This window comes from Dromiciops gliroides, chromosome 1, assembly GCF_019393635.1.
Source record: "Dromiciops gliroides isolate mDroGli1 chromosome 1, mDroGli1.pri, whole genome shotgun sequence".
Taxonomy (NCBI): Eukaryota; Metazoa; Chordata; class Mammalia; order Microbiotheria; family Microbiotheriidae; genus Dromiciops; species Dromiciops gliroides.
Window position 1 is genome coordinate 5,581,265 of NC_057861.1, and position 23,605 is coordinate 5,604,869.

Consider the following 23,605-nt stretch of genomic DNA (forward strand, 5'->3'; position numbering starts at 1 on the left):
TGGCAGAGCTGTGAGGGCCCTTAGAAGAGGGGATGGCAGGGCTGGAGAGAGCTTAGACACCACTCATTTTACAAAGAAGGAAACTGAGGCCCAGATGGGCCTGGCCCTAGGTCCCAGGGTTTCCATTTCCCAGGTCCGCGCTACTTCCTCCCCCAGGTTGGGAGCCTGTGCTGCACCAAAGCCTGGCCCTGGGCTTCCTTCCTAGGCTCTCAGTCCCCTTCTCCCTGGTGGAGCCCATGGACACAGGGAGCTCTTTCCGCAGGCTCAGCGTGCCCCCTGGTGGACATTGGAGGAGTTGTCAGGGCTCAGGTGACACCCCTCAGGGTCCTGGTGGTTTGCTCCAAGCTGGGACCCAGGCAACCATCCATTTCAAGCAGGGAGGGTCCTTAGAGACCTGGCCCCGCCGGCTTCCTTTTACAAAGAGGGAAATTGAGGCCCAAAAAGGAGAAGGGTCACTTGAGGCTGCCTGAGAGCAGGGTCTGGGGCTCGGTTTGGTGGGTTTTTTTTGGGGGGGAGGGTAAACCCAATACTTGGCAGATCACAGGCCCCCAATAACCACATGCCTGTTGACAGACTTGACCTTGGAGTGAGTGGCTGAGCTGGGGCCCCAGCAGAGCCCCCCCTCCTCACTGTCACCATAACCTGGGCTGCCCAGGACGTCCCCAGAGGACAGGTCAGGAGTATGTGTGTTTGTGGGTGGGGGGCTGCAGCCCCAGAGCTGCTGCTGATTCTCCACCTGCCTTCCTGCCGGTGCTGCCTCTATAGCTGATGCCTCTGCACGGTGCCTGCTGTAGGTGTCTGATAAGTGCTTTTGGCAGACTGCTGAAAGACAAATTCTGGCCCTGCCCCACAGGGACCCATCTGCCCCTCAGTGTCCAGGCCCTGCAGGCAGGCCATCCCTCTCCAGCCCAATGGGTCTTCCTGCTTTTCCTCCATCTCCTCCCTCCCTGTCTTTGTACTGGCCGGCCCTCATGCCCGGCGTGCCGGCCCTCCTCACCTCTGCTGCCTGCGAAGCTCTGCTTTGGGGCCCCATCCTGTGCGAGGCCTTTTTCTGATTCTGCAGCTCCCGAGCCAGGGCCTCCCCACCCACTTTCCTCTGTGCATCATGAATGTGTTTTGTCTTTATTGCTTGCCCTTTTAGAAGTGAGGTCCTTGTTTGTGCTTGGGTCCTCAGCCCTAGTACACAGCAGATGCTTAATAGCCGTTAGTTGCTCTGCCAGTCAGTCAGTCAGTCAACTAGCATCTAGCCTGTGACATGGATCTCTGCAGTGTCCCTCTCCAACCTTGGCCAGCACCCTCTGCCTCACTCTTCCCAAACCCGTCTGCAGCCCTATTTTCATAGTCTTGGCCCAATGTCACCATCTCTGTCCCCTCACCCTTTTGTTGCTCATACCCTGCCCACTGGAGACCCTGTTTCATTCTCCTGGAAATGAGGGCTGGGATCTGGATTGTGAAGGGAAGTAAATGTAAAGCTGGGATAGTCCTAGGGAGCTATGGAAGACTGTTGAGAGAGAGTGATATGATCTTGGGCCTGTTAGTTTGGCAGCCGTGTGGAGAGCAGACTGGCCAGTAGAATGGCTCATCCCTCCTCGCTCTTTCTGCCCCTGGGACCAAGCAGAGCCAGTCTGACCCCCCTGCAGTCTCAGCGCCTTCATCTGACTCCCTCCAAGGGCACGGCGGCCAGGCCCCTTTCCATGCCGTGTGTGGAAAGCTTATCTGAAAGGTGGTTCCAGGAACCAACCTAAGTCCAACCCCCCATTTTGCAGATGTGGAAACTGAGGCCCCAAACAAGGTGGTGATTTCCCTAAGCCAGAGCCCAGGCCCCCTGACTGTAAGCCCATGCCGCCTCCTTTGGCCTGAATGTTGGACATGGAGTCAGGAAGCCTTGGGTTCAAATCCTTCCACAGACACTGTCCCTGGCAGGTCACTGAGCCTCAGTTTCCTTCTCAGCAAGGGGAAGAATTACCTCAGGAGCCCCTTCCAGGATGAGAGCATGGGTGTGTGTGTGTATGTGTGTGTGTGTGTGTGTGTGTGTGTGTGTGTCCTTGCAAACACTGCTTGCACTCACACACCGCCCCCCCAAACAGGCTGAGACATCCAACAGGCTCGCCCACACCCTGCACTCCTCTCCTCATTCAGGTGCACTGAGGCGGGACCCCTCCACCCCCAGCCCGCGCTTCACTGCTCTCCTAAGAGGGAGGGCCGGGCTGCTTGGGGCCCAGGCTCAGAGCAGGCTGAGGAGGAGGAGAGGAGGGGAGGGGAAGGGTCAGTGCCAGGTCGAAGGGCTGCAGGCCAACAGCCCATGCAGAGATTCTGGACACTGGGGGACAGGGGATGAAAACTCAGCTTATCCCACGGCAGGCTGAGCTCCAGGCTTCATAAACCAAGCCCCTAATGTCAGAGCCCCAGAGTTGGAAGGGACCTTGCCCTGCCCCTCCCTCCTCTCCTTGCACACTTCCAGAGACAGGGAGCTCACTACCTATGGAGACAGCTCTGATCCTTAGTCAGGTCTCCCCCATTCTGAAACGGTTCTGCCTTCCTGTCACGGTAAACATGAACATCCAGGGGGTCTCCAGCATCAGAGCCCCCAGGGACCAGACACAGGCAGGTCTGGATAGCAAGTGTGCTCACCCTCTCCAAGTAACTGAGATTACTGGCAATTTATCCCCTCTAGGCTTCAACTGCGCATAGACATTTATTGCGCACCTGTGGACCACAAGGCAGTTTCCTTCTCTGCACCTCAGTTTCTTCTTATGTAAAAGAAGAGGTAAGATTGTGCCCAAGGGCACTCCCGGTGTGGGCAGACAGTGTGGCACAGGGGAGAGGGCACTGGGTTCACATCCCGTCTCAGACACTTCCTAGCTGTGTGGCCACAGGCAAGCCCCTTCCCCTCCGTCTGCCTCAGTTTCTTTTTTTTTTTTTTTTTTTAGTGAGGCAATTGGGGTTAAGTGACTTGCCCAGGGTCACACAGCTAGGAAGTGTTAAGTGTCTGAGGCTGGATTTGAACTCAGGTCCTCCGGACTCCAGGGCCAGTGCTCTATCCACTGTGCCACCTAGCTGCCCCTGCCTCAGTTTCTTGATCTGTGAAACAGACACTCTCCTGTCGGCAGTGCCCGCCCCATGGGCTTGTGATAAACGAGTCTCCAGCAAGACAATTACTTGAGACATTTTAGAGCTTTGTGGAAATGTGGGTTGTTATGATCATCCCGTCCAGTCCCTTTATTGTACAGATGAGGGTACTGAAGCCCAGAGAGGACAGGAGACTTCCTCAAGGTCACACAGCAAGTCAGGGACTCGATAGAACCAGAGCTCTGGGCCACTGCATCTTCAATATGACTTTTGTCTATCAAGGATTACTGGGGCTGGAGCGGGTGCGAGGCACTGGGGGGAGAATGGGGGTACTGAAGTGTTTGGAGGAAGGGGGATGGGGCTGCAGAGGAGGCAGGAAGTTGGAAGAGGGCGAGGGGGTAGGGATAGGGAACAGGCGTCCCCTGCCTGACACCAGCCCCGGGCTGTGTTTGTCTAAGAGGAGGAGGGGGCTTCTCCAGCACCCCCCCTGCCTCCAACCCACTTAAGGCCCCCCAGTGATCCGGAAGCCCCAGCCACCTGGGCCAGCCAGGCACAAAGGACGGGATGTGAGGGCCTACACCCTGTCAGGGACTCTATGGGCCTGGGAGAGATAGCAATCACGGGCTCCCGGAGGGACAATGGTCCAGCCCCGTGAGGATGAGCTCGGACGGAGCCATCCGTCTTGTGGGGACAAAGCTCATGTCAGCAGCGCCACATCCCCGGCAGGTCAGTGGCTGATCACCCGAGGCCGGACACGAGAGGAGCAACCCCCCCTCCCCCGTCCCCAGAGGAAGACAGAGCCAAGCATCCTGGGCCCGGGGTCACTGGGGAGGGGCAGGGTGGGGCTGGGGGGCTGGGCTCACATCCCCAGCCATTCCTGGTTAGCTATGTGACTTTAGACAGGTAAGTCTCCTTTCTGGGCCTCAGTTTCTCTGCCTGTAAAATGAAAGAGTTGGGCCCAATGACCTCTGAGATTCCTTCCTGCTGTAACCATTCCTAGGGAGCTAGAAGGGACCATAAATTCCAATAAATCCATTTCACAGACGTGGAAACTGAGTTTAATGCTCTTTCCAAAGTTATACAAGTGCTGTTGTAGTGAGCAGTGTGGCTCTGAGGCCCCTCCCCAGTCTGGCATTGCATATTCTATGTTCTAAGGGTACTTACCAGACATGAATTCTCTGTTCTCAGGCCCCTCTCACTTCTGACATCCCCTGTTCTAGGGCTCCTCCCAGCCCTGACATCCCCTGTTCTAAGACCCTGCCAGCCCTGACATTCTTGTTCTAAGACCCTGCCAGCCCTGACATTCTTGTTCTAAGACCCTGCCAGCCCTGATATTCTTGTTCTAAGGCCTCTCCCAGCCCTGACATCCCCTGTTCTATGGCCTCTCCCAGCCTTGACATCCCCTGTTCTAAGGCCCCTCCCAGCCCTGACATTCTCTGTTCTAAGACCCTGCCAGCCCTGACATTCTTGTTCTAAGACCCTGCCAGCCCTGATATTCTTGTTCTAAGGCCTCTCCCAGCCTTGACATCCCCTGTTCTATGGCCTCTCCCAGCCTTGACATCCCCTGTTCTAAGGCCCCTCCCAGCCCTGACATTCTCTGTTCTAAGACCCTGCCAGCCCTGATATTCTTGTTCTAAGACACTTCCCAGCCCTGACATTCTTGTTCTAAGACACTTCCCAGCCCTGACATCCCCTGTTCTAAGGCCCTGCCAATCCTGACATCCCCTGTTCTAAGACCCTGCCAGTCCTGACATCCCCTGTTCTAAGGCCCCTCCAGTTCTGAGGATCTATAATCTCCAAACCCTGCCACGAGTCCTTCCCCATCCCCAAAGGAATGGACCCTTCCCCCTTAGGCCCTGTCAAGGCTCCCTTTCCCAGAAGCTGGGGAGTTGGGCTGGAGGAGGCAGGACCCTCTCAGAGCACCACTCCCCCCACTCTGGCTCTGCCAGCCATTGACTCACCCCATGATCCTAGAGAAGTCCTTTCATCCCAATGAAGCTCAAGTTTTTTCATCAGCAAAATGGGGATGTTTTATTCTCCTGCCCCCAAGGTCCTGCAGTAGGGAAGTCCCTAATAATACTTAGGGTGGGCTGGATAGAAATGATTGTTATTCTCGCCCTTATCGGCTCACATCCCTAAATCTGCCCCAGGACACTTCTCTATGGCCCTGCTGGCTGGCATAGAGTGGACTCTGAAAAGTTCTTCCAGAATCCACCTTAGCCACGGCAGGTTCTGGGGAGATCCATCCCAGCCCCAGCAAGGCGAGCCTGGCTAAATGCACAGAGCTTGGTCCCCAGCAGGCCCAGGAGGCAAAGACCAATACAGAATGGTGCCGAGGCCATTTCTGCAGAAGGGTGAGAGAAGGATGGGGGTGCTCCAAATCCCACAGCTTTCCCATCAGCTAGGCTCTGAAAATGATGACAATGGAGACAGAAGCAACTCTCTAAGAGGAATCTTGTGGCATGTTAATGACTAGGCTGGGCCAGAGGCATCTCTTTCTCTTCTTTGTAGAGGTGGGGGAGTATGGGTGTGGACTTGCTGAATTGTTCTTCCTCTTTTCCTTTTGTATTCTTTGATCATTTGGGGTAGGAAAGGGAGGATAGATACACTGAGAAGTGCTAGAGGGGCTGAATCCTCGCAATCACAACTTTCTTCCTAGGAAAGAGTCAAGAAGGCCTGAGTAAAACCTTGTCTCCAATTTCACTAGCTGTGTGACGATAGGCAAGTCACTTAACCTTCATCGTCCTCAGTGTTCTCAAATGGAGATCATCATAATAGCACCTACCTCCCAGGGTTGTTGTGAAAAGCCAATGAGATACAATTGGTAATGTTCCTAGTGCAATGCCTAGCGCATAGTAGGTGTTTTAATAAATGCTTGTTGCATTCCTTCATTCCTAGACTTAGAGCTGAAAGGGAACTCAGACAAAGAAACAGATGAGGAAACAGGCCCATTGAAGAGAAGGGTCCTGCCCAGGCCCAGGGTTTTGGAGTGAGTCTAGGAGAGCAGCTTCACCTGCTTCCTGTAATTAGGAGTCCCGGGAGGCTTCCAGCACACCTGGAATCTGCTCCCACCCCCTCATTTCCTTCCACTCTTCCCAGGTCTGCCAAAGCCCTAGGGTCTGATCCCCGGCCCGAGGCAGCCCTGCCAAGCTCACCTGCCCAACAGGGGACAGAAAGGCTCGGCCCAACTTGGGGTCTGAGCAAGGGACGCAGGCTCTGCTCTAACCCACGCCCCCTCTCCCTTCCCTGCCTTGGTGGCCCCTGGGGTCCAGGCAGAGTTACAATAATACTGTGGGGGAAGCGGGACAGTGTTAGCAACGGCCCCTTTTTAGCGAGCAGGAGCAGACCATGTGTTAACGACAGAGCGCACATCCACTATCCTTGGCTCCCCACCAAGATCTTCCCAATCCTAGGCTCCCCCATCCCTGGGGCTGGAGGTAGTTGGCACACGGCTGCCCTCTGCTGGCCTTCTGTAGGACTGCAGACATTGGTTTTTCCCTGGTCCTCCCCATTCCCCCAAGCCACCTTCCTTCTTGGAGGGGCAGCTCCACTGCTCCAGGTGTGTGGCACAGACTGGGGACCTGCCTCCCCATCTGACCTCAAGTAGTCTCCCCAGGTCCAGCCCCCTCCCACCTTCCAGAGTTGTGGTAATAACAAAAGGTCTTTGCAAATTTGACCCCTACCATCATCATCATTATTATTATTAATGAGCACCATCTCTGTTGGTTTGTTTTGTTTTGTTGTTTTTTGGTGAGGCAATTGGGGTTAAGTGACTTGCCCAGGGTCACACACCTAGTAAGTGTTAAGTGTCTGAGGCCGCATTTGAACTCAGGTCCTCCTGACTCCAGGGCCGGTACTCTATCCACTGCGCCACCTAGCTGCCCAAGCACCATCTCTGGAGTTCGAGACCTGGGTTCTAATCCTGCCTCTGATAATGTCTGCCCGTATGACCTTGGGCATGTCCCTCCTGGAATCTCAGTTCCCTCATTTGTTTTTTGTTTTGTTTTGTTTTTTGTTTTTGTTTTTCGTGGAGCAATGGGGGGTTAAGTGACTTGCCCAGGGTCACACAGCTAGTCAGTGAAGTGTCTGAGGCTGGATTTGAACTCAGGTCCTCCTGAATCCAGGGCTGGTGCTTTATCCACTGCGCCACCTAGCTGCCCAAGCACCATCTCTGGAGTTCGAGACCTGGGTTCTAATCCTGCCTCTGATAATGTCTGCCCGTATGACCTTGGGCATGTCCCTCCTGGAATCTCAGTTCCCTCATTTGTTTTTTGTTTTGTTTTGTTTTTTGTTTTTGTTTTTCGTGGAGCAATGGGGGGTTAAGTGACTTGCCCAGGGTCACACAGCTAGTCAGTGAAGTGTCTGAGGCTGGATTTGAACTCAGGTCCTCCTGAATCCAGGGCTGGTGCTTTATCCACTGTGCCACCTAGCTGCCCCCCCCAGTTCCCTCCTTTGTAAAAGGGATTGGACTAGATGGTCTCTTCTGGTTCTAGAGCTAGATTCCTTGTGATCCTAGTAATAAACTCTTACCTCCATGCCTTTGCCCAGGCTGTTCCTCATGCCTGGTATTCAATCCCTCCTTACCTCCACCCTCTAGCTCCCTTCAGCACAAATTAGATGCCACCTCCCACATGAAGTTCCTTCCTGATATCCTCCCCTGACTCCCCCCACCAAACCCTTCCTCTCGAAATCACTTTGCATGATGGTGTGCATGCACTATCATGTCTTCTCTATGTGTTGGATCCTCCCATATAGAAGGTAAGCTCTTGTCTCCAAAGCCAGCACAGTGCCTGATGCCACATCCCTCAAAGGAATGAGTGATCGAGTATAAATCTAGGTGTGAACATATTCTCAGCTGAGTGTAAGCACCTTGAGGGTGGGGACTGACATTGGAGGGAAAGGAACTTCAAAGGAAATGACTGGAGGCCATTGGGGATTATTAAGAAGCTCCAGTTCCGGACTAAAGCTCAGGGCTCTGCCCTCTCCCTGAGCCCCCAGACAGGTCACCTAGAGCCTCTCTCTGTCTGTCTGTGTCTATGTCTCTGTCTATTTCTCTGTCTCTGTTTCTCTGTCTCTCTCTGTCTCCCTCCCTCCTTCCTCTCTCTCTGTCTCCGTCTCCCTCCCTCCCTCCTTCCTCTGTCTGTCTGTTTCCCTGTCTTCTCCCTCCCTCCTGTCTCTCTCTGTCTCCATGTCTGTCTCTATCTCTGTCTATGTCTCTGTCTGTTTCTGTGTCTCTGAAATATATCTCTCTGTCTCTGTTGGTCTCTCTCTGTCTCCTCCCTCCCTCCTCTGTCTCTGTCTCTATATCTCTGTCTCTGTCTCCCTCCCTCCCTCCTTCCTCTCTCTGTCTCTATCTCTATGTCTCTGTCTGTTTCTGTGTCTCTGTCTATATCTCTCTGTCTCTGTTGGTCTCTCTCTGTCTCCTCCCTCCCTCCTCTGTCTCTGTCTCTATATCTCTGTCTCTGTCTCCCTCCCTCCCTCCTTCCTCTCTCTGTCTCTATCTCTGTCTATGTCTCTGTCTGTTTCTGTGTCTCTGTCTATATCTCTCTGTCTCTGTTGGTCTCTCTCTGTCTCCTCCCTCCCTCCTCTGTCTCTGTCTCTATATCTCTGTCTCTGTCTCCCTCCCTCCCTCCTTCCTCTCTCTGTCTCTATCTCTGTCTATGTCTCTGTCTGTTTCTGTGTCTCTGTCTATATCTCTCTGTCTCTGTTGGTCTCTCTCTGTCTCCTCCCTCCCTCCTCTGTCTCTGTCTCTATATCTCTGTCTCTGTCTCCCTCCCTCCTTCCTCTCTCTCTCTGTCTCTCTCCTCCTGCCCTCTGCCTCACAGCTCCCTGAGTTGCTGTGATAAATCACTAAATTCTCAGGGATCTATGTGCCAGGAAAGATTGTCTATGGGTAAAGTACAAAGGAACAGTCTGAAGCGCCCCTGCTCCAAGAGCAGAGCAAGTTGGGGAGCAGGGAGGGACCCTGGAGGTCTAATTCCCTCTTTTTTTAGAGAAAACCAAACTGGGGCTCAGGGAAGGGGAGGGTCACCCCCAGGGAGGAAGTGGAATTGGATCAGAAGTCTTTGAACCGGGACTGTAACCAGCACTGAGTGAATGGGGTTTTGTCCAAGGGCACTGATATCTAAGGGGGTACATTGCCCTGGATGGGTGTCTTCCCTGCTGGGCCAGAGTGCTTCCCCCATCATAGCAGAATTCACAAGGCCATTGAGCTGATAGACTGGGGTAAAAAAAAACCTAGTTATAAATGACATTTGCCAAATCGCTGGGCTGTCTTCAACCAATATTGTTCCCCACCCCATGGGGCACCGTGTCTCTCACCCCCAACCCCACCCCCGTTACTGCCTTCTCCCTCAAGGATCCAGGAAGAGAAAGGGGGAAATGGGCACTGATTTGGAACACATGCTCTGACCCCCAGCCCCAAACGCCCCAAAGACACCATTACAGCACCATAGTTTATGCGGTTGTCTGAATTCTGTTCTGGGAATCTTTCCTAGCTCTCCCAGATGAAATGGTCCCAGCAGTCCCAGGATCAGTGATTTCTTTTATTAATTCCCCCCACACACACACTCCCCACCACACACACATGCTTCTTCCCAAGCTGGAGGATGGAGCTTCTCAAAGAACTGTAGCAGATTCTGGCCCATTTTCTGGGTCCGGCTCCTCTCTGCATCCCCTGGGAGCCTGACGAAGTTGTCTTGACCCCCTCCTCCAATCTCACCCATGTTCTGGATGGGACCCAGGCCAGCAGGCCCGGGACAGAGCTTAGACTAACCCCCTCACTTAGAGACCCGGGGTCTCCTTCAGGGTCTGTGCTGTGGGCCACGCTGGCCCTCTGGATTCTCTGTGATGTGACCCATCACCTGTCACCAGGTGGGGACAACCGTTCAGTTGCAGCATGGTAGGGCTGGCCAGGCCAGTGTCTGACGGGGTGTCTGCTAGAAGGCTCTGGCAGATCTGGGACATGCAGCTGTCCTCTCCGAATCTCAACCATTGCTGATGAGACCTTGTTCCAGCACTCCCTGAAAAATGAGTCTCCAGCTTCTCCTGAAGGCCTCCCATCCTGGGGAAGCCACCCCTTCCTCCTGGGGCAGCTCTCCTTGTGAGGACTCTGCCCCTCAGCCAGCCCCCACCCCCTCCTCCTGGCTCTGCTCTAGGGCCCAAGCTCTTCGGATCCTTGGACAGAGTCACCCCCTGTCCCCCTCCCCCCAGTCTTCCTTCGATGGCTCCTCCTTGGGGGAGGCACTTCAGGTCCCATCGCCAGCCTGGTGGCCTCCTCAGGACACATGACCACCTCTCTGTGTCCCTAGTGGATGTGACACCCGGAGCATCTGTGCCCTCTTCTGAGGGATGGGGGTAACCGAGGGGGAGCTACAGAGGAGGTTGGCAGAGGGTCAGAGAGCCCATGAGCCTGGGGAAAGAAGCAGGTGTGCAGGATGTGGCCACCCTGGAGATGAGGCCTTGCTGAAGACCTCAGGCCTCGGGCAGTTCCCACCAGAGGGAGCCCTGAGGCCTGTGATTGTGCAGTCCTTGCCCCCTGCCTCCCTCTCCTCTGCTCCCGAGGATGAAAGTCAGCAGTGGGGGCCTGTCACACAGGTCCTGAGCTCAGGGCTAGGGAGGCAAGGGAGATGGGTGCCCCTTGCTGTGGGGTATGCTCCTTGGCGCCAATGCCAGGCAGAGCAGGGGCATTAAGGGTGGGTCAAGAGGAGCAGGCCTGGGCCTTTGCTCATGTCAGATCAGAGGGGCATTAGCCCCAGGCAGGGTGGAGCCAGCCAGGCTGGGCAAGGGTCTTAGGTGGGCCAAGGGGCACAGGCCTGGACCTTTGCTCAGGTTAGGTTAGGGGGGCATTGGCCCCAAGCAGGGCAGATGCATTAGATGGGTCAAGGGGAGCAGGCCTGAGCCTTTGCTCATGTCAGATCATAGGGGCATTAGCCCCAGGCAGAGTGGAGCCAGCCAGGCTGAGCAGGGGTCTTAGGTGGGCCAAGGGACATAGGCCTGGGCCTTTGGTAAAGTTAGGTTAGGGGGGCATTGGCCCCCAGCAGGGCATGGCAGGAGCCTTAGGTGGGTCAAAGGGCACAGGCCTGGGCCTTTGCTCAGGTTAGGTTAGGGGGGCATTAGCCTCAGTCAGGGTGGAGCTGGCTGGGCTGGGCAGGGGCTCAGGTCAGGGGGTCTGGAGCACCAAAGGCATGGTCTGCAGCAGATCCTGAGCAGTGAGCTGAGTCTCTCGGGCCAGTGCCCGGTAACGCCAGAGCCGCAGCAGCAGGACTAGCAGCAACAGGAGGTGCAGCAGGAGCAGGCAGAGGAGAGCAAGCTGGACCCCCAGCGCCTGGCTGCAGCCCGCCAGCCTGCAGCTGGCCTGCAGCTCCTCAGGGCCCAGGTAGAGCAGGAGGCGGCCCTGCAGGTGGCGGGGCCCAGAGCAGCGCAGGTCGCGATAGGGCCTGCGATCCTGCTGGCCCCCCAGCCAGGCCCACAGGTAGAGTAAGCCACAGTCACACTGCCAGGGGTTGGCCGCCAGGTGCACCAGGTGCAGGGAGGGCAGCCCGTCGAAGAGCCCGGCGGGCACGCTGCTCAGGTTGTTGGCTTGGAGGTTGATCTCCGTGGTGCTCAGAGGGAAGGCCTTTGGCAGGCTGGCCACAGTCAGGTGCTGGTGCCCGCAGTCCACCAGGCCACCGGCACAGCGACAGGGAACGGGACAGACCGGGGGCTGGGGGACCGAGGCCTGGGGGACAGAGGCCAACAGCAGGAGGCCCAAGGCCCGGGCCCCCAGCAACAGCCCTAGAACAGAGAGCCAGTGATGGGGGGGGGGCTAGGGAGGGGCCGCCCACAGCCCTGCCCAGGCCCCAAGGCCGGGGCCTTCATCGAGGGCCCAAGCTCCCCGTCTCACAGATGGGGAAGGTGAGGCTGGACGCTGGGGCCGGCATCACGATTTCCTTCCCATTTACAGATGAGGAAGAGAGGACTTTGGGAACCCAGAACTTAAGGCTGGAAGGACCTTAGAGATCCCCCGGCGGGTCATACCCTCACCCCGCAATGTACAGAGGAGAAACTGAAGTCTGGCAAAGGGAGAGACCAGTCAGTGGCTGAGTCTGGATTTGAACGGGGGTCTTTGCCTGCCAACCCCGGATGCCTCCCCCCGCACCCCTCCTCACGCCATTCAGTTCAACCCTATGACATTGTACTGAACATGTGTTGGAAACCAGGCAGTATCCTGACCTCCGGTAGGCAGAGGGAAGCTGGGAAAGGGGGCCTTGAGGGAGTTAGAGAAATCTAGAGCAGAGGAGGGGGCACTACCCCAGTGGGGCTGCCTGTCTGCCTCAGGTTCCCCATCCGTGACCTGCCTTCCCTGCCTCCAATGCCAAGGGCAGCAGGGGTTTGGGGTCTGCCTCTCCCACCAGCTCACTGTGTGACCCTACTCAAGAGATTCCTCCTCCCTGAGCCCCCAGTTTGCTCATCTGTAAAATCAAGGGGTTGAGCTGGAGGACTTCCAAGAACCCTCTGACTCTGGAATTCTGGGATTCTGAGCCTGGCCTGACAGACAGGAGCGCCTAAGGGCCGGGGCTTTGGGGGTAAGCCCAAGCAAGGTCTCGGCCCAGCCCTGGCCCCAAGAAAAGCAAAGCAGGTGAAAGGGCCTGGGAGGATGGTCAGGGACGAAGTCCCTGGTTCCTCCAGGGAGGGGAGTTGAGGGCTGGGGATGGACACGTCTATGGGGAGAAGACCCCTGTTTTCCAGGACTGCAGAAGACAAACAGCACCCTTCCACCCACCCCAGGCCGGGGGGAGCCTTGAGAGGGCCTGAAACAGCTCAGAAGCCTCCCCTCTTAACCCTTTGATCAAGGCCAAAGCCACACTCACCAAATCCCATGGCCCCTTGCTGGCAGGGCAGAGTGGATGGAAGAGGATAGGGAGTGGACAGGCTGGCCTCCCCACAGTGAGCCCTTCAGGGAACAGCGGTCAGAGTAAGGCAGGCAGAGATAAGGCAGAGGCCCGCCCCTCCCCACCCATCGGCCCACAGGAAATAGGAAAACAGCCAGTGGGGGCTGGGGAGGAGTGGGATAGGAAGGAGGGGGATGAAGAGACAAGCCAAAATGTGGGAAACCGAGGCTCAAAATATCAACCATATAAGTCCAGGACAGAGGTATGTCTGGACAATGATTCACATGAAAATGATCTGGGGGTCTTAGTAGAACACAAGTTCAATCTGAGACTGATGTGGCAGCTACAAAAGCTGGACCTGAGACTTCCTTGCTAGGTATATAAAGTCTTGGAGTGGGGGGGGGGGGGTGATAGCTCCACCATCCCTTGACCTGGCCAGATGCCACCCATAGGAACGTGTCCAGTTCTGGGCCTCCCATCCAGCACCTCCTCATGGGGTAGAGGAGACCCTGAGCCCCGGCAGGCCACACTGAGGGGCAGAGCTCACCCAGAGATGACCGTGCCCCTGACACAAGTCCCAAGTGGCTCAGCCTTAAAGGCCCATCAGCCACTCACTCCCTGGGCTCCTTCCACTCAGACCTTCAGCTTCATCCTCTGCAGAATGAGGGTCCTGTTCTAACCCTCTGCTCTCACATTACCCTGGGCAGAGTTCTCAACCTCTCTGGTCCTGTTTCCCCATCTGACCAGGAGATTGATCCAAGTTCTAGATCTAAGGTGCTAAGGTCTCATCTATGTGGCCCCAAGCTTGAGTCCCCCCAGAGCCTCGGTTTCTTCATTTGTGAAATGAAGGGGTTTGACGAGATGCCCTCTGAGGTCACCCCCAGCTTAGATCTTGGGGAGCATCCGTAGTCAAAGCTCTCCCTCGTGAAGAGCTTAGAGAGACAGCCAAGAGCACTGGCTAGGGCTGGGGACTCCAGCCCGGCGGGTGTAATGGGAAAGCACTGGGACCCGGCCCTGGCTCTCTCCCCCGTCCCAGCGTGTTTGCAAACCTCACCCGCGTGGGGGCCTCATGAGGAGAGCTGTCTGTGTACTTTTAAATGCTCCTGAACTGGGGGCCATTTTCTCAGCCTTGGAAGGACCTGGGGGTGTGAGGCAGGGGATGATAAAGGAGCCCTTCAGATGGGGTTTGAAAAGCAACAGAAGGAAGTGGCAGATTTGAGCTCAGTGGCAGAGAACACTTAAATAGCTATGCCCAGATGCAGTGGACTCCTGAGAGGTAGTGAGCTCCCCATGCTCAGGACTCCTAGCAGAGGCCAGATGGCCACACAGCAGTAATGTATTGCCCTGGCATTAAACTAGATGCCCTCAAAGCCCCTTCGAGCTGATTCCCTGAATGACTCAGAGGGCCCCGGGCCCTGAGAGATGGACCCGCTGGGAAGTACTGGACCCAGCTGGACTCGGGCTGTCATAAGCCTGAATGCCCCCTCCTTGAGAGCATCCAAGTGGGGAAACCCAGGGCCTCAGTTTCTCATCTGGATGATGCTGGACTTGGTGGTCTTGGGAGACCCTTCCGGTTCTAAGCCTTCAAGGCTTTGGGACCAGCTTCCTTACGGGCCAGGGACAAGGAGGGCGCAAGGCAGGGACCCTGAGAGGTCTGGAGCGGAGGAAGCGTTGCTGGGCAGCTGAGGCTGTTGGGGAGACAGGGGGCTGGTGAATAGGGTTTCCAGGCACCACAAGGGACCACACAGGACAAAGCCGGGAGCTCCATCATCATCCTTATTCTCCCATCCTCCCTTGGGATGGGAGACACGAACACACTGAGAATGTCAGTTACCCAAAAGGCTCCATTTCCAAAGGGGGGGGGACAGAAAGGATTGTACAAAGACCAGAAACTGGGCCACAAGTCCAAAGTGGGGGGATCGGGGAGGGAGGATCTGCCCCCAGAGGCTGCGGGACATGCAGGATGTGCCTGGAGAATGGAGACCCCGCCTGCCTGGGACCCGCTTCTAGGGGGCTAGCCTGGGCATTCGGGGCTTGCTCCAGACCAGAGGGGGTCTAAAAAGCCAGCCCGTGACAGGGGGGATAGAGGGGAGCGATGACCAGGAGTACACTGAGCCAGTGGGGATGGGGGTGAGGGCCCGCAAGGAGGGGGCGGGGCACTCTGGGGTGGCTGGTGGACAGGCATCCTCATTCCCTGGGCCCCAACCATGGGAAGGTTTGGGTCTTTAGGGAGCTGGGGGCCCCAACAGAGGCACATTGGGGGGGAGGTCATCTGGACAGGTCTCATCCACAAGAGGGGGAGCTGCTGGGGGAAGGGAGAGCTCAGGCCCTAGGCCCAGCAAAGGGCTCAGCTATGTCTGGGGGGTCAGGGATGGAGGACACCCACCAGCCCTTCCCCCCCAGGAACGGCCTCTTCTCTCCATGCCCAGCTTTTACTGAGCCCACAGAGGACTCATCTCCAACCCCCTGGTCAGGTGTGGGGCTGGGCTGTGCTGAGAAGCTCTGTCCCCCAGGTTGTTGGTCCCGTGAAGAACCTCAGCCCCCTTCTTATGGCCCCTAGGCTGACCCACCCGGGGAACAGCCCAAGGCCTGAGCAGCCCAGGAGGCCCAGAGCGGGAAGGAGCTGGCTAGAACCACCTGCTCCCCACTCCTCCAGGGTGAGGCCAGGGCTCAGGGTCTGCTGGGAAGCCCAGGACCCGCCCCCCACCCCCCACCCCCCACCCTAGCAGCCTGAGCCCAGGGATGGGCAGGAGCTGAGCTCTGAGTGTGTGTGAGTGTGAGTGTGTCTGTATGCTGACAGGAGGGGCAGGGACGGGTCCATGGAAGGAGGACTCTGGATAGGGAGTAAGATGACCTGGGTTCAGATCCTGATTTTTGTACCTGCCACCGCTGGGCCCCTGGGTCTCTGAGCCTCAGTTTCCCTGTCTGCAATCGTGCTTTTAGGTTTATAAATATTTCTTCTGTGATCCTCCCAACAACACCAGGAGGTGGGTGCTATTGCTAGCCCCATTTTACAGACAAGGAAACTGAGGCAGAACAAGGGTAAGGGACTTAGCTGGGGTCACCCAAATAATACGTTTCTGCATCAGCATTTGAACTCAGGTCTGGCTGACTCCAGACCCAGCGCTCTGGGCACTGTGACACCTCATTTGTACGTGGGGGGCATAGGCCAGAAGGTCCCGGAGGTCTCTCCTGACAATAATTCCCATGATCCTCTCTGTCTTCTGGCCCTTCCCCTCCCCAAATAGGCAGGGCTGGCTAGGTCAGGGAGGGGACAGGGGGAACCACATAGCCCTTATCTGCCTGCACCATAGTTCCCCCCCCTTCCCAGCAGGGGGGAGAAGGGGGGGCCTAGGAGGAAAAAGGGGAGAAAGGAAATGGGGGAGGGGGTGAGAGCCTGGCCACTCTCTGCCCCAAGGCTGCAGGGAGCCTCGGTCCCGGGAGATAGGGAGTCGAGGCAAGACTTCCTCTGGCCCCGGAGCGGGCCTTGGTCCTCAAGAGGCAGGGGAGGCACGTGGAGTTGGGTCTAGGTCCGAGGCATGGCTGGCGAGGCCTCAGACCCTGAGATGGGAGAGGGGCCGGGGGAGGGAGGCTAGTTCCCCAGCCCCTGTCCTGTTCCTTGCCAGCGCAGCCTCAGAGGGGGCGGTGCCTAGCCCAGGAGGCCTGAGTCACACAGGGGGTGCCTGACCCTATTCTGGGCCGGCCGGCACAGGCTGAGAATAAATTAGGGGCTGGCTAGGGGGCTCCCTCATGGGAGAACCCCTAGACAGCAGGGGGGCCTGGCCTCCTCCCCCGGTGGAGGGAGTTGGAGGAGAAGTTTCTTGGGGTGGGGGCCCTGAGTCAGCCCCAGCATCACTGATCCTGCATTTGCTGTTTCATCTTCTGTAGCATCTCCTGCATCCGCCTTAGCTGAAGAGGGGAAAGAGAAGTGGTGAGTGAGGCCTGCAGAGCCCCCAGAGCCACCCCAGGCCTCCCCCTGACATCCTGAGGGCCCCCAAGGTCTCCTCTCGCAGAGAAAGCGGGCCTGGCTCGGAGGCAGGAAAGTCTGGGGCTGAGGAGATGACAGGCCCAAGGAGGGCCCCCAAGGCTAGCAGCTGGGGGGGGGCGCCCTGGGGGAGCCGAGGGGCCAAAGGACTCACCTCTTCATCCTTCATCTTAATCAGCTTCTCTGTCTCTGTGTCTGGGGTGGGCACAGGCAGAATGGGGATGGGGCTCTCAATTCGGTTGTCCTGGGTTAGTTTGCTGGGGAGAAGACAGGCTGGTTCTCTCTCTGTCTCTGTCTCTCTTTCACACACACACACACACACACACACACACACACACACTTTGGGGGGGGGGTTGTGGGGCAATGAGGGTTAAATGACTTGCCCAGGGTCACACAGCTAGCAAGTGTCAAGTGTCTGAGGCCGGGTTTGAACTCAGGTCCTCCTGACGCCAGGGCCAGTGCGCTATCCAGTGTACCACCTAGCTGCCCCCATACACATACTCTTAAGAAGTTCCATTGGTTTTGTTTTGCCTGACAGTCTCACATTCCATCTCCCCCTCTCAGGAGAGTGAAAAGTGCCCTGAAGCCCAGCTGCCTTTGCTTGAAGACTTTCAATGACAGGAAGCTCACTCCTTCCCAAGATGGCAGCCCATTCCACCCTTGGACATCTCCCCTTGCTAGGAGGCCAGAACTGTCTTATCTAAACTCCATCCCTTTTCCAGTACCTAGCTCAGGGCCCTGCACACAGAAGGTGCTTAATAAATGTTGGTTGAGGGGGCAGCTAGGTGGCACAGTGGATAAGGCACTGGCCCTGGATTCAGGAGGACCTGAGTTCAAATCCGACCTCAGACACTTGACACTTAACTAGCTGTGTGACTCTGGGCAAGTCACTTAACTCTCATTGCCCTACCAAAAAAAAAAATGTTGGTTGAGAGCAAACCAGAGCTGGAGGCAGGTGTGTCAGAACCCAAGGAGGCCTAGGTCCATTCTGCTCAGACTCCCCAGCATGGCAGGATTCCTCCCCAGCTCGGCCAGGATGGCCTCAGGGAGCTAGGGACCACTAGGGACCAGGTCTGATGGTGGCAGGGAGGGGTGGGAATGAGGACACCGAGACAAGGGAGGGGCTGAGAACTGGGCAGCTGAGATGGAGGGGGCCGGTGGGCAGGGCAGCCCCAGGCCCCCTGTAGGTGCTGCCTTCCTTCCCGTGCTCAGGCTGCCCCACCTCTTGGGGGTCCCCACCTGGTCATCTGCTGGATGCAGTGGGCCCGGTAATTCTCATAGTGCACGTCACAGGTCACATCCTTCAGGTCGTGCATGTGTGTCCGGATCAGCATGTTCCGAAGCTTCACAAAATCGCAGTGTGCCTGGTTCTCCACTGCAGCGAAGTGGGGGGGAGGCTGAGCCTTTGGGATCTTCTCTCCCCCACCCACCATCCTGCTCTCCATAGCCACAGCCCATGTGACCTGGGGCCAGCCCTCACCTGCTCTGGGCCTCAACTGACTCTTCTGTAAAATGCCTTTCCCAGCTCTGACATCCCCTGTTCTAAGACCCTTCCCAGCTCTGACATCCCCTGTTCTAAGACTCCTCCCAGCTCTGCCATCCCCTATTCTCAGGCCCCTCCCAGCTCTGCCATCCCCTGTTCTCAGGCCCCTCCCAGCCCTGACAACCCCTGTTCTAAGGTGCCTCCCAGCTCTGACATCCCCAGTTCTGTGATTTAAGATTGTTCTCGGCTCTGACATTCTGTGACCCTTTGAAACAGGACAGAACCCTTGACAAGTCCTCTCCCTGGGGTCACCACATTGGGAGTGCTCTCTTTGTTAAATTGGATAGGGGTAGTTAAAAGGTCTTTTACACCCCTCCCCAAATATCTCCTGCATTGAAGCTGATGTTAAAGACTCACCCTTTGGGTTAAGGCCTCTCTGGGTTGTCTCCCCACCCCCAACCTTCAAAATGAAGATTTCCCTTAGGCTAGAGTGTTATACAGGAAGCTGGCTATTATCAATCATTGACACTCTAGTATGAATGAGTTCATCAGCTTCCTGAGAGGGGTCTCTGAGGAAAGGAGAATTATGATGCATTTTAGCGATAGGACACAAATAGGGGCAGATTGCCAGGACCAGGAAAGGGGAGTGAGGCACACTGAAAGGGGCCCTAAAGGCAGACGTCCCAGCATCCTTGGCATGGAGCCCCAGCTTGCTGCTGGTCTCAGTGTCCCCCAGTGTGGGGGAGGCGGGGCAGTGGAGACAGAAACCAAGCAGACTCACCTTCTACGATGCCCCAGGGATAGAGCCTCCCCCGGACTCGCTGGCCCTTGGCCTCCACCACAGTATTGCTGCCTATGACAGCGAAGGGCGCACTCTCCTGAGGGGACAGAGGAAGACGAGGGGAAGCACAGGAGGCAACAGTGCCTACTTATGCTCCCGGCACCTCATACAGACATTCCTAAAGGTTCCCCACAGCCATGCTTGGTCCCACCTTTCCAGCCCCATCCTCACTGAGGACTTGGGGTCACTAGAAGGGTCTCAAGGTCATCCAATTCACCCCCCCCCATTTTACAGTTGAAGAAACTGAGGCCCAGAGATGAGGTCACATGGGGAGATATCGTCAGATATGAACCCCGGTCCCGTAAATCCAAACCCGGCATTCTTTTCTGGCCTCCTGCTTGCCAGCTCTGGGACACAGCCATCTTTGCTAAGCTCTGGACCCCTCCCTTGAGCGCCGTCCCCACATTGTGGGACAAAACGGTCCCTATCTTTCGGGCCCCTTCATGCTGATCTCACTCATCTCTGAGCCCCTGCTGAGCGCGACTGTGCCAGGCTATCACCATCCTGCCCTCCGAGTGAGGTTTGCCTGCCACCCCTGCCCCTGGGACCTCTGCCCTGTCTCTTGTAGGTCAGTCTGCTTGTAGAGAGAGCCCAAAGATCCCAGCTCCAAGGACAGAGGAGCGCTGGCCAAAGGCAGGCAGGCCAGCCTTGAACGAGGGGCCCTGCGGGTTTGGAGACGGAGCAGGGAGTAACTTTCGGACGTGGGCCAAGATCCCTTGGGCCCTAAGAGGAAATTGGGAGACTGAGCTCACTATCCTGGGGATCCCCCAGAAGGAAGGCCCTGCAGAACCCAGAGTAAGGTGACAAAGAGACAGGATGGCCAGAGCCAGCTCTGCCCTGGGCCCCAGGCCCCGGCGCTTAGAAAGGCCCCCTTAGAAAGCAGGCCAAGGCAGCAAAATGAGCAGGCCAGGGCCGGGAGGGACAGCCACCCACTGCAGGCCGGGACGTGGGTCCTGGTGGGGAAGGGGCTGCTTACTTTTAACTCTCGGTCCTGCTGCTTGAACTCCTCGTCCTCATCCGAGTCACACTCTGGGAACTGATACACCTTGATCCCAAACTTGTCAATCTCCTCCCGGATCTAGGCCAGATGCTCAGCTCAGAGCCCCCAGCCCTGGTACCATCCTCCCCATCCCTGTCCACCTCCGCCCTGGGAGTCCGACCATCCCCCATAGGCCCCAGCCCTCGACCCCAGTTTCTGGGACCCTCGGGAATAGGGGGAGAGGGAGTGCCTCACCCGCTCCTTCAGCTTTCGGATCTCTCCTGGGACGAGGCAATCAGCCTTGGCGATAAGGGGGACGATATTCACTTTTTCATGAAGGGCCTTCATGAATTCCACGTCCACCGGCCGCAGCCTGGGATGGGAACTGAGGCGTTAGAGGTGGCGGGGACCTCAAGTCTGTCCAGTCCAACCACCTCACTTTACAGACAAGGAAACTGAGGCCCAGGGAGGGGCGGGGGCTTGCTCCAGAAAGACAGAAGCACAGAATAGACAACTGCAAGGGAGCCCAGTGACACTTTGGTCTGACCCATATCAGAGCTAGACTGACCAACAAGGTGGGCATCCTACCCCGACGTGGAGACCTAGAGGGAGGGAAAGCCTGATGCCTCTGGAGGCAACACCTTCTACCTCTGGGGAGAAGCTTTTCCAGGTACTCAGTCCTGGTCCGCCTCCTGGCAGCTTCCCCCCATTGGCCCTAGTCCTGCCCCCTGGGGCCAAGCAGGAACGACGCCCCCCCCCCCCACCCCGCCCATCCTTGAAGATTACTCAGAGGTCTTCCCCAGGCTTCTCTAGACCCCATCCCCCACTCCTCCAGCTGCCCCTCACATGATCTGGGCTCTCTCCTTCACCTCCCAGATCATCTCTCCTGCCGGACACTGTCCAGCGTAACACTGTCCTTTCTAGGTTTGACAAGGTACCCCAGGACACCTTCCTTCCTTCCTTCCTTCCTTCCTTCCTTCCTTCCTTCCTTCCTTCCTTCCTTCCTTCCTTCCTTCCTTCCTTCCTTCCTTCCTTCCTTCCTTCTTTCCTTCCTTCCTTCCTTCCTTCCTTCCTTCCTTCCTTCCTTCCTTCCTTCCTTCCTTCCTCCCTCCCTCCCTCCCTCCCTCCCTCCCTTGAGTGGAAATTACAAAGAGGCAAACTTAGGTTTGAAGTCTAAAAAAACCCTCTGCCAATCAGTATTGTCTCAAAGTGGAACAGGGTGCCGGGAGAGGCAGTGAGCTCCTCAGCACCCAAGGTCTTAATCAGAGGCTGGGTCGGCACTTGTCAGGTGTGGTGGAGGGGATTCTTGGCCAGGTCTGGGATGTGCTGGTTGGCGTCTGAGTACCCACAATTCTGATTAGCGTCTGAGCTGGCTAGTGGCCAGGAGCTCCCCACAAGGATTTCCGAGTAGAAACCCAGGCCTCTTCCCTCTCTGTACTTCTGCCTTGGATTGCCCTAGTTCCCCTGTCATTCCCTCCTCATTACATAGGTTGGTCAAAAGATGACCTCCCTTCACCTCTTCACCAGGGAGATGGGCACTGTTCCCACAGCCTTAAGCATCCTGGGGATAGAGCTAGGCTAGTCTAACAAGGAGGTCCTACAGGATAGACAGGACAGGTCTGGCTGGCCACTGGACCACAAGGAGGGCCCTCTAGTGGGGGATGGGGGCAGGGGACCTGAAAGGACTAACACCTCCACCCATATCATAGAATTTAGAAACAGAAGGGTCAAGACCAGAGATTTACAATGGAAAAGGACCCTAGCAGTCATCTAAATGACCTTGATCATCTCTCTCTTTCTTTCTTCCTTTCTTCCTTCCTTCCTTTATTTATTTGTTTGTTTGTTTATTTTCGCAGGGCAATGAGGGTTAAGTGACTTGCCCAGGATCACACAGCTAGTAAGTGTCAAGTGTCTAAGACCAGATTTGAACTCAGGTCCTCCTGAATCCAGGGTCGGAGCTTTATCCACTGTGCCAACTAGCTGCCCCCTCCTTTCTTTTTTTTTTAGCACAGACTTTTTAATTCTTTTGTTTTCTAGTTCCAAATTCTCTCCCCTTCCCAATAAAAAGGCACTTGACCACACACACCTATAACAAATGTGTATAGTCTATGCAATGAACAGGCAGATTTCAGAAAAACCTGGAAAGATTTATATGAATGGATGCAAAGTGAACTGAGCAGAACCAGGAAAACATTGTACACAGTAACAGCAACATTGTACAGTGGTCAACTGTGAATGATTCAGCTCTCCTCAGCAACACAATGATCCTTCAAGACAAGTACAAAGGAAAATTCTAGCCACAACCAGATAAAGAACTGATGGATTCTGAATGCAGATTGGAAGCATATTTGTTTCACTATTCTTTTTTGTGGTTTTTTCCCTTTTGATCTGAGTCTTCCTTCACAACTGTGACCAATATGGAAATGTGTTTTACATGATAGCACATGTATAACCTACATCAAATTGCCTACCATTTTCGGAAGAGGGGAGGGGAGGGAGGGAGGAAGGGAGAAAAATTTGGAACTCAAAATCTTGTAAAAATGAATGTTGAAAACTTCTTTACATGAGATGGGGGGAGGGAACAAAATACTATTTAAAGAAACAAATGTGTATAGTCATGCAAAGCACATTTCTACACTAGCCAAGTTCCAAAAATCAAGAAAGAGAAAGAAAGAAGTAGACTTCAATCTGCCTCTAAGTCCATCAATTAGGTTCTTTCTTGAGGTGGGTAGTATTTGTCATCATAAACCCCTGCTTTTACAGAGGAGGAAATTGAAGCCCAAGGAGGGGAGGAGAAGCTGGCCCGCCTGGTCCACCCACCATGCATGCCCACCCGCCACGCTTACCCACCCATGCCCGAAGGGAGAAATGAAGTAGAGGCAACAGTGGACTCGGTTGTCCTGAATGTTCTTGCGATTGAGGCCACTCTCATCTCGGAAGTACTGCTCAAACTGTTGGTCGACATAGTCTGTGATGGGTTTCCAGCTGGGGGGACAAGGCGTCACCTAAGCATGGGGACCCACCTGCTCCTCCCAGCAGCCTTCCAGAGGTGGAAGGGGCCTTAATGGGTCACTGAATCCAATTCTTTCATTTTACAGAAAAGGAAACTGAGGCCCAGAAGGAAGGGGACTTATCTAAGACCACACAATTAATAAACGGCAGAGTGATATGGTCTCACATCAAATTCAGGGCTCTTCCCACTTGACCACACTGCCCAGACTGGGTCTCTCATTAGCGATGGGGATTGGGATCTTCCCACTAGAAACAGGGCGTGGCAGGGGTTGGACCCTGGCCATGACCCACCTTCTCCCCCTCCATACATGCACCCCCTGCCCATGCATTTTGTTCCACCCAAAGAGGCAATCTTTCCCTCGGG

At 55.9% G+C, this 23,605-nt stretch overlaps 2 protein-coding genes across 4 annotated transcripts in view; both read right to left on the reverse strand.

Annotated features, from left to right (window-relative positions):
• Nucleotides 1-9,604: 9,604 nt before the first annotated feature.
• GP1BB (glycoprotein Ib platelet subunit beta) lies at nt 9,605-15,651 on the reverse strand. Its single transcript, XM_043987150.1, has 2 exons — nt 12,921-15,651; nt 9,605-11,844 (listed from the first exon to the last, which is right to left on the reverse strand). The coding sequence occupies exons 1-2, from the start codon at nt 12,928-12,930 to the stop codon at nt 11,231-11,233; spliced, it is 624 nt and encodes a 207-aa protein (XP_043843085.1). The 5' UTR covers nt 12,931-15,651; the 3' UTR covers nt 9,605-11,230.
• A 54-nt stretch (nt 15,652-15,705) lies between these two features.
• SEPTIN5 (septin 5) overlaps nt 15,706-23,605 on the reverse strand; it is a 34,705-nt gene continuing 26,805 nt past the window's right edge. For all 3 annotated transcript variants that reach the window (XM_043987137.1, XM_043987122.1, XM_043987130.1), the window contains 7 exons: nt 23,080-23,214; nt 20,485-20,602; nt 20,227-20,328; nt 19,191-19,287; nt 18,166-18,301; nt 17,081-17,183; nt 15,706-16,850 (listed from right to left, as the gene is read on the reverse strand). In XM_043987137.1, coding sequence (XP_043843072.1) covers nt 16,794-16,850; nt 17,081-17,183; nt 18,166-18,301; nt 19,191-19,287; nt 20,227-20,328; nt 20,485-20,602; nt 23,080-23,214 — 748 coding nt within the window. In that variant the 3' untranslated portion in view covers nt 15,706-16,793. The remainder of the gene's footprint in view (nt 16,851-17,080; nt 17,184-18,165; nt 18,302-19,190; nt 19,288-20,226; nt 20,329-20,484; nt 20,603-23,079; nt 23,215-23,605) is intronic.